The sequence below is a fragment of the Alnus glutinosa genome, chromosome 4, assembly GCF_958979055.1.
Source record: "Alnus glutinosa chromosome 4, dhAlnGlut1.1, whole genome shotgun sequence".
In the NCBI taxonomy this organism is placed as follows: Eukaryota; Viridiplantae; Streptophyta; class Magnoliopsida; order Fagales; family Betulaceae; genus Alnus; species Alnus glutinosa.
This window is the reverse complement of record NC_084889.1, coordinates 33,676,791-33,687,044: the sequence shown is the minus strand read 5'-3', so window position 1 is coordinate 33,687,044 and position 10,254 is coordinate 33,676,791. Positions and strand designations below refer to the sequence as shown.

Genomic DNA, 10,254 nt, shown 5'->3' with positions numbered 1-10,254 from the left:
GAGTTCTATGAATGATAAAACCGCAATTATTAGTAGTGGCCGCGTGGGAGACCATTGGAGGGTGTTTTGGACTCTTGGCAGCAAGTTGAAAGCGAAACCTTTGAAGTAGATGGAAAAATGGTGGACCACGCGCATAGTTGAGGGCGTGGATCATATTTTTAAGGGAGTGAAGTAATACCAAATTCATTCATAGCTTACTTTGTTCAATATAATGTTTTCATGGTAACAATTAGGGCATGTCATTTTTTAAGACCCGATACGTAAATCTGACACAAATTCAAAATGAAGGTATAGGATTAAAGTTGAAGAGTCTGACCTATTTAATTAAATTGATTGGATTAAGATTGACTTATATAGTCTTAATACCAATACTTGGATACGAATCAAACTTAATACGCGACATAATGGTAGACTATTTTTGACATGATTCGCTTACCGATACGAACCCAATACAAAATTAAAGAATTAGAATTGAGGGGTTTGATTCATTTAATTAAATGTGTCGGATTAAATCTGATCCATATAATTTTATGCTCATGTCTCGATACAATTCAAATTTAACGTGCGAACACAAATTGCCACTCCTAATAAAAATAAGAAGTCTCGCTACTTTGTTAAAAATGAAAATTATTGTTAAGTGTATAACCACTTTTATTTGTCGTATAAATTAACGTGACAGTTTATGTCTTGTCTAAGTTGAAGCGTGTTACAGTGTTGATCTGAGTCAAAGTCCTAAGACCCAAGTTCGCCATAGTAAACCATAGTGAGATTCTTAAGCATGTTTATTGGAGGTCCACGCGCTAATGAACAGAGCAATCTTCATTCATTCAACCATAGTATGACCAAATAGAGAGAGAGAGAGAGAGAGAGAGAGCAAACAAAACCTAGCAAATCAAAAAGCACCAAACAAACAAAGCTTCGGTCCTATTTATATATCCCCAAGATAACATCCAACACAGAGAGAGAGAGACAGACAGAGACAGAAAGAGAAACACAGCGACACAGCTTGATCACCTCCCAAATGCCTTGCCTCCGTTTCCTGCACTGCCCATTCCACTAAACTCTCTCTATCTCTTTCTCTTTCTCTTTCTCTTTCTCTTTTGTTCTATATATATTTGTTAGTGAGGAAGATATGCAACCGTGTAGCAGAGAAATGCAAGGAATGAACTCCCTTCTGAACCCACCTCAAGTCTCCCTCCAAGACCTCCACAATCACCACCACCACCAGCAGCAACAGCAACAGCAACCGCCGCAACAGATCCAGAACTCGCAGATTCACCACCACTTCGACCCCACCTCCCACGACGACTTCCTGGAGCAAATGTTCTCCACCATGCCTCCTCCTTCCTGGGACCTCAACCCCACCAAAAGCCCCTCCTGGGACCTCAAGCCCCGCGACCTCTCCGACGAAACGGCGCCGTCTAACCCCGACAACAATGTCGCTTTCCACTTCGACGACTCAGCCACCCTCGCCTCCAAGCTCCGCAACCACCAGATTAGCGGCCCCCCTAAGTCCTCGCCGTCTCCCTCTGCTACGGCTGCGGCCGCGGCTGCCATGATGCTCCAGCACCAGCTCTTGATGTCCCGTGGCGTCGCCGGCGCCGGAGACTCCGGGATGATTCCGATGCCCCTTTCTCTGGGGGGTTCAGACGACGTCGTTGATGGGTCCTCGCCGTTCAAAACTCCCAATCCGGTGAGTTACTTTCGCAGAGAAAAACCGTTTTGGGAGAGATATTAATGTAAATAGTTTTGAATTATAAGGGTGATTTTCTTTGTTTCGCAGGGTGGCGAGGGTTCGGTTCAAGCTCTGTATAACGGGTTCGCTGGATCTTTGGGTCAGACTACGAACCAGGCTCAGCATTTTCACCACCCTCAGGTACGTCTAATTTAATTTATTCAATTTGTATTTCATTTAATTTTTCTTTTCCTTAATTTGTTTAATTTCACAGGGTGGACCGGTTCAGGGGCAGAACTACGGGGCTCCGGGTGGTGCTGTGATGAGCCAAGGTCCGGCGAGTGGCTCGGCCGGGAGTGTACCGGGTCAGCCCAGGCAGAGGGTGAGGGCTCGTCGAGGACAAGCCACTGACCCACACAGCATCGCCGAAAGAGTACGGTTCCTCTGACTTTTTGGATTCTCCTTTTCCTTATTTTCACACCCTGTTTGGTTTCCCAGAAAATGAAAAAGACCAATAAGTGATACCTTGTTTTTGTTCTATTTTGGTTCCTCGTTTTTTGTCTTTTTTTGGGTGAGTTTTTCTTACGTTTTCAAAGCAACCAAAGGGAAAATGATGTTGGGTTTTGTTCGTTTCTTATTCTCTCTGAAATGGTTGTGGTTGGTTTTGGTATGTGGCAGTTACGGAGGGAGAGAATCGCTGAGAGAATGAAAGCTCTGCAGGAACTCGTTCCCAATGCCAACAAGGTACAAACAAAACAAAAATAAAATCTCTCTTAATTAATTTAATTTTAATTATGTCATTAGTGTTGTGATTAATTAAAGAAAAATGCTGATAATGAGCCCCGTAACCGGCGGTGAGAGTGAAGTCCATGGAATATCTCTTAGGATTTTGTAGGGCCATTTTGGTTATTTCCTTTATATCTTTCAGTTTGATAGTGAAAAAAAATGCAAAGTAGTTTTTTTTTTTTTTTTTTTTTTTTTTTTTTTTTTTTTTCTTCTTTCTTATGCAACAACTTCAACCGTCAAGTCAATCTTAGTCCAATCGATTTAATTAAATAGGTCTGACTCTTGAATCGTAACTCATTATTTTCGTGTTGGGTTTACGGATTGTGTCAAAAATTGATAATTTTAAATTTTACGTATTTGATTCGGGTCGTATCGAGACATGAATATAAAATTATACAGGTAAACCATAACCCTTTTATGTCAAGAATTACTAGCTCTATCTGTGTATATGGTGTTGGTGGCAACATATTCATTAATCTGGCCAATGAAAAGAATAGTCTTTATTTCAATTAAAATGGTGAGGATCTTGATCCGTAACTTCCCAATGGTACTTAATTAGTTGTTCCCTAACCCTACTTGGTTGTGCTATCGTATATATTAGTTGAAAATTGAGGGCTTGTCTGATCTGGGAAGGGTTATTTTGGTTTGTTAAATAATATAAGTGATATGATAATATTAATGAGTGGCTAAAGTTTATGATCTGGGGTTTTGGAATGACAGACAGACAAGGCTTCAATGCTGGATGAGATCATAGACTACGTAAAATTCCTCCAGCTTCAAGTCAAAGTAAAGGGTTCTCTCTCTCTCTCTCTCTCTCTCTCCTCTTGTTTATTCTGTACTGCGGTTTGTTTAATAAATGGGAAGGATTCCCCTTGGGGTTGACATATTGTTTTAATGTTTTCTGAGATGTTGATGATAGTTTATTAAGGTTTATTGATGGGTTTCTGAAACTAGAATTCCATTGCTGATTGCTCCCTCTTTTATTTATTTGTTTCTCTGTCGTATGTGTGTGTCTCTTGTGCCCGCAGGTTCTCAGCATGAGCAGATTGGGAGGGGCAGCTGCTGTTGCTCCCCTTGTTGCTGATATGTCACCTGAGGTATTTCAGAAACCCTCTTTTTTTTTTAAAAAAAAAAAATTATTATAGAATCGATCAATAATGCTCAGAAATTTTCTCTGAGTGCATTAAAACTGACTTTTGAGTCTTCAAAACATGTGAAAAAAAATAATGTTATTTTTAACAATTATTTATCATACCTATTTTACATTGGTTGATTTAGAGATGTGAAATGGGTGTCTTCTAAATCAATCAATGTAAAATGGGTGTGAAAAATGGATCAATATTTTTTACAATTCTAAAAAATTTGTAGATTCTCAAATTAAGAAATATAATTCGGTTTTTATTATCTTAAAAAAGTTGACATGTTTTAATGACATATATCAATTTAAATAGGAAAAAAATTAGAATGAATTAAATGTTGAAAATGTAGTTAAGGTAGCACCCATTACCGATTACCCCCACAACAACGAAAGGCTCTCTCTCTCTCTCTCACATAACTCAATCACCACAAAACGACAAAGAAAAAGCAGCACGCGTGCGTGCGTGCCCACTTTCTCAGATTCCTCTCTCTGAAAACTTTTTCACATTTTGAGTTTAATTTCCTTTTCTTTTTCTCCAATCCCTGTCCCTCCGTGCAATCATACACACCGTTTTTGTTTGTCTTTGTAGGGCGGTGGTGACTGTATACAAGCTGGGGCCATGGGTCGCACCTCTAATGGCAACCTAACGGCGTCGTCTAACGACAGCTTAACCGTCACCGAGCACCAGGTGGCCAAGCTCATGGAGGAGGACATGGGCTCCGCCATGCAGTACCTGCAAGGGAAAGGCCTCTGCCTCATGCCCATCTCGCTGGCCACGGCTATATCCACTGCCACGTGTCACTCCAGGAACCCCATGCTCAACGCCGCCAACGGCGGCAACAACAACAACAACAACCCACTAGTGCAATCCAACGGTGAGGGCCCGTCCTCCCCCAGCATGTCCGTGTTGACCGTCCAGTCAGCCACTATGGGTAACGGCGGGGGCGAGGCTTCCGTTAAGGACGCCACGTCCGTTTCCAAGCCGTGATTTTACGGCGTTGACTGACTTTTTTTGGGTTGGGGTAAAAAGCACTTTTTTAGAGAGACAAAAGAAGAACCGAAAGAAGTCTACGAAAATAGGGCCTCGGGGCTTGCCTTTAGAGTTGCTTAACGACGCCGTATTTCCTTAGACTTTGGCTAAAGCTAACTTCGACACCAACACCAAAAACAACAACTTTTATTCTTCTTCTTTTTTGTTTTTTGTTTTTTTAGTGTTGGTTTAGGTTTTGTTAATTTTATTTTGCTTTGGTTGCTTCCCTTTTAATTTTTTTATTTTTCCAATGCCATTTGGCTCTATCATGTTCTAAACTTCTAATGGAAGCGTTTTTTTTTATATAATATGTTACAATGTTATTATCATGGGTTTGGCTACTGAATTCGTCGGGATTGAGATACGTGTTCGTGTTCTTGTTCGTGTCCGGCCAAATTTTATTATTATATCATTAGAACTAACTTTAATAATTAAATATATGCGGATTTGTTTATAGATAAGGGTGGTTATCTAAAGAGGAGTTGGTGTCTTTGATTTGTTTAGTATTAGGGTTTTGTTTTATTTTGCTAAAGCTATTTGCTTTGTGCTCTTTCTCCATTCCTCTATGCATAAAAAATTATGTGCATTTTGGATTAGGGTTTAAGTCAACGGCGTGTTGCTTTTCTTTCTTTTGTTTATGAATTATGATAAACAAATGATGTTTAAGGTTGGTTTGGACTTGGCTTCATAAAAAGCTTGTTTATGTTAAGGATGTTAAGGAGTGCTAGTGGTTTACGACAAAGTTTTTTTCTAAACTAAATTAGAGCAATTTTATTGGTATATATATATATATATATATATATATATATATATATATATATACACGCGCGCGTACGAAACATATAACTAACAAGCTTAATATTAATTAGTTTGGTACTAAATATACAAAAATCAATTGAAAATTATTACTTTTATGTAATTTTTTTTATTTTTTTTTCATTAGTTAGATTTTTTTTTTTTTTTGGATGAATAAATTAAAGCACGACTATAGGTTTTGTTCCAGCTTGGTTAGAGTCTGGATTGATTCATGAATCAAGTCGAGTTTAAGTTAATTGGATTGATTAATGAATTGAGTTTAAACTAATTGAATTTCGAATTCAAACAAACTTGAGTTTGTTTGAACATTCCATTGGTCTTGTCAAGCAAAGTTTGATCATTTCAATACCTAGAAGAAGACAAAATGAAGTGGTTGACATGCCCTAGTAGTGCAGCACGACTGCCTCACCATTTGACTAATGAGGAGTGAGGTTGTCTAATTTTTGAGTGCCGCTAAAAATACTCCGTTTTTACAAGTTTGTTACAAATTGATATTAAGGGTGTACATGAAGACGGGTATTGACCGCCTGTATTCGTTATTCATATTTATCCGCTATCCGCTATCCACCATGCAGATGCAAATAGCAAAAACTACTATCTGCAAGTGTGGATGCGGATAATAATCGCATCCGCATACCTTTTACATCTAATATGTTTTTTTTTTTTTTTTAATGTTTATATATATGTATATATTCCGCTTATAAATGTGTAATATTTAAACAATTTATGTTATGAATTTGTAATATTATTTTAATGTTGAATTTGTAATTTATGTTTTTTTAGTTTGCTGGTTTGATTGTTATACTCATTGAATCATGGATAATAAAACGTAAGGGTGTTTCTTGTGAGCATTAATTGCCATGAATATTTTGAGGTCATATCCATCATTCCCTTCTTCTTCTTTTCTCAGTTCTACATATTTTTGGCGTTACATTACATTTTCAAAACAAGCTTAAAAGACTAAAAAATGGGTCAAAATTATTTTTAAAAGCGTTTAAAATAGGCTCATTAACTATTTGCGGATAATAGATAATAACCGCAATAACCACTCGGATGTGGATAGTAAAAAATGGTGTGGATATCTAAAATTGATATCCACATTTTGCGGATGCGGGTGCAGATATCGCAAATAACCACGCGGATATCCACATGTACACCCTCAATTGATATGGCAGTCCATGTGACACTTACTACATCAACACTAAAATGTGGACAATCATATGGCAGATCATATGATACTTATTATGTTTACAAACTAATGTAGTAGTCAACGTGACACTCATTTATATAAAATATAAATTGGCACGTGAGTTTGTAAGATAATTATAGTAAAAACTATAGTAACCCAAATATTTTTCCTAACTTTTTAGGATGGCTCTCGGCAATAAATGAAGCATTTGAAAATTAGGGTTGACTAAAATGTTAAAAAGGAGTACTGCACATACTCATAATATCCAATATTAATTTTCACTGTCATGTTAGGGAGTGAGCACTTGAGAATATATGTAGCATTTCTTAATGTTAAAAGACCAATAAAGCTAGTATGCCAAGTCCTTCTTGTTTCATGTGCTTGAATGAATGAAACAAAGATCATTTTGATGCCTGTGTTTGGAATATATAGCTTAGTGTGCCATTACATGAGGGTCATGATTTGATGATGTGAAAATGAAACTTGAGAGTGATCGAGCAATCATGAATCAAATATACAAAACTAATTAGTGAAGACAATAATGCAAAAAAGAGTTTTATTTTTTTTTATTTTTTTTTTGTTTGTTTGTTTAACCTAAAAAGGAAGCTTCGAGAAGAATTTTATAAATATTTTCATTTGTGGCATAAATGAAGTAAATACATAATTATAGTGCCCACTCGCCTTTGTAATCAGGTAAGAGAATTGCTATACTTACAACTATTTTACAACTCTTTGTTAGTGCACCACCGTTTTCTTGGTTGGGCCACCCCAACTACCACGCAGGGGTAATCACGTTAGGGGAGGCCGCAACTTTTCCTGAAGTTCGGTTGGGGCTATAGGAGAAGTTGTACATCTTTTATTTTTATTTTTTGAGTTGCTGTTGTTGTGTCACATCAATAATTTTTTCGGGAGGTTAACATAGTAATACTAGGCCTACCTGCACATCGTACTACCACATCAAATTTGTAAAATGTTGTAAGTCTAGCATTTTCATCAAGTAACATCGTTCAATAAAGGTATTAGGTTAGTAGGTTTAAACCATTAGAATGGATAAATAACTAAATAAGTGAGTGGATTTAAAGATGATCCCATTTGTAACCCACTATCAGAGATTAGAACCATTAATCAAAGAAGAAACAAGAAAACACTTTGTCGTGCTCATCAGGCATTCATATTCCAATACAAATCATGTCTCCTTGATTTAGGAGACTAAATTTTTTTTTTTTTAATTTTTTTTTTGTTATAATCACAACTGAAAACTCTTTCTAAATCTTATTAATAGGGTCTAAGGCTGCATTATTGCCTGTGAATTGCTTTGCTTAGCTATGGAGGGTCTAAATCAATCATTATTGATTGTAAACACCACTAGCTTTGACCACCCTACTAGGCTTCGTGCATGCTTTACAAAAGAGTCTGTGTGAGACCAGATAGCATCAAATTCTCATTTTACATAATTTAACCCACTTAAACTTAATTAATACTCCTACTAATTAAGAAATTAAAAAAGTCCCCATCAGCAATCTTAATATATAGAGTTGCGTTTGGGAAAGTATTCTTTGAATAAGGTGGTGTTTGTTGTCGGACGCAAAGGGGGGGGGGGGGGGGCGGCATCTATCTATGGCTAACCATTCACTTTATCTATCAACAATTAAACTAAAGCAGATCCAATTAGTCCTAAAAAAGAAAAAGAAAAAAAGGAAAAAGTAAATTAGGGAGAACTACACTTAGGCTCTTTAAATTTACGTCCTTTTTGCAATTATTCTCTTGACTTTAAAAAGTAATAATTAACTTTCTCAAATTACTTCATTTATGATAAGTTAGATGAAATATGCATCACGTAACTCAAATTATCCATTATATCCCTACAAATAAATAAATAAATAAATAAAATACCATGGAAGGAGACCCATGGTCGTGGATCTCAATGGCCTCAAACTCGCGTAACTCAAATTAACAAAAAATGCCAACAAATAAGACAAACTAAAAAATATTAGGTAGTTTGAAGGATCAATTGTCACTTTCTAAAGTATGAAAGGTGATTGCCAATAATGTTCCGTTTGTTTGGGTGTACAATATTTTTAGTATTTTTTAGTGTTTGGTGTAACAACAAAAAAATGATGTTAAAGGGAAATTATTTTCAGTTTGATTGAAAAATCTTTTTTAATTTTTGGAAAATGATTTACGGTTTTAAAAGCCGTAAATCGTTTTCTAAATTTAAACTCTTCATTTTTGCACGCACATTCGTGGGAATTCACTACCGTCAGACACTGGAGTTTGTTGACAGCTTGAATCTGTGCCGAAGGTCCCCAAATTTTGGGATTCTAGTGCTGAAATCCATCAGCACTAGCTGGATTTCGACCAACCGGTGCCTGAATTTGGTCATTTGCACCGAATTATGGTCACCGTTCCCGGAATATGGCACAATATAGCCTGATTCCGGTGATTCTAGCCAAAATCCGACTATACTGTACCAGATTTTGGCGAAACGGGCCAGAATTTGGCTATTCGCGTTGAATTCCGACTCCCATATGCACTGTGCCAAATTCCAGCAATCTGGCCAATGTTGCCAGATTCTAGCTACAATTGCCAAAATCTCGTTACCGGTGGCATTTCGCCATTGATATTTTTCGGTACTAGCTAAATACTGAAAAATATTTTCAAGAAAATTATATAGAGCATAAGATGTAAGTTTGACGTCGAGGATAAGTATAGTTTTCCCAATAAACTAACACTTCGTTAATGTTAGTATCATGTTTCATAATTATGCATTAATGTTATGGTATTATCGTTAGCCAAGATTTATCGTGGAAATTTACAAGACTAGGAGAGTGGGCAACGGATTAATTTTATTGGAACCCTAGCATGGTCAAAGCGTGTGTGGGGGGGCACACAGACTCACATCCACCACTCTTTTGCGCATGGATCCCACATCATACTTTATAGCTGCCAGTGGCGATGATGACACCAATCTTATGTGAATCCATGTATGAAAGTATGATTGCAATTTTCATTTATTTATTTATTTGTTTTTAGTAATGCTACTGCCACACACTCCAATTTTCCCACACTAAAGCCACCTACTCTTTTTTTTTTTTTAACTTCTTCCAAGGTTCCAAATTTTCCTGGCCTTTGCCAATTGCGAAGGGGAAAGAAAGTATAGGTTTTAAGGAAAATGAAAAAAGAAAATAAAAGAAAAAGGAACATGTTTTGGGGGGTTTGGCTTGGGTCAAATTTTTGGATCCATTATAATTGAACCATGTATAGTACAACAAGACATAAAAAACACGTGTTCCAATCCCAACGCCCCTTAAAACTGACATCCTAAAACTTATCACGTAATAGACGTTGGTTGATACTCTTTCTCCTTATTGATTGATTGAGGAGATCATCGAAGACCGACCAAGTGGAGTGAATAATGCCAAGGTCATTGATACAAACTTTAGGTAGAACATACACTTGAAAATCGGTTTACAAGGAGATGGTACCCAAAAACTCATATATAGATGTTTAAGATTAACTTAAGCCATTTAGGACACCTAAGATCGTAACATGCCACTGCACGCCGTAACCGATGTCCCCGACAACCTACTCTATTGACAATGACTTGATGATAGTGCTTT

General features: G+C 37.0%; 1 protein-coding gene across 1 annotated transcript; it reads left to right on the top strand.

Annotated features, from left to right (window-relative positions):
* Positions 1–951: 951 nt before the first annotated feature.
* Positions 952–4,958, top strand: LOC133865854 (bHLH transcription factor RHL1-like). Its single transcript, XM_062302353.1, has 7 exons — positions 952–1,693; positions 1,784–1,876; positions 1,950–2,108; positions 2,354–2,419; positions 3,182–3,247; positions 3,490–3,558; positions 4,189–4,958. Exons 1-7 carry the CDS (start codon positions 1,133–1,135, stop codon positions 4,585–4,587), a joined length of 1,413 nt encoding a protein of 470 aa, XP_062158337.1. The 5' UTR covers positions 952–1,132; the 3' UTR covers positions 4,588–4,958.
* Positions 4,959–10,254: the final 5,296 nt, after the last annotated feature.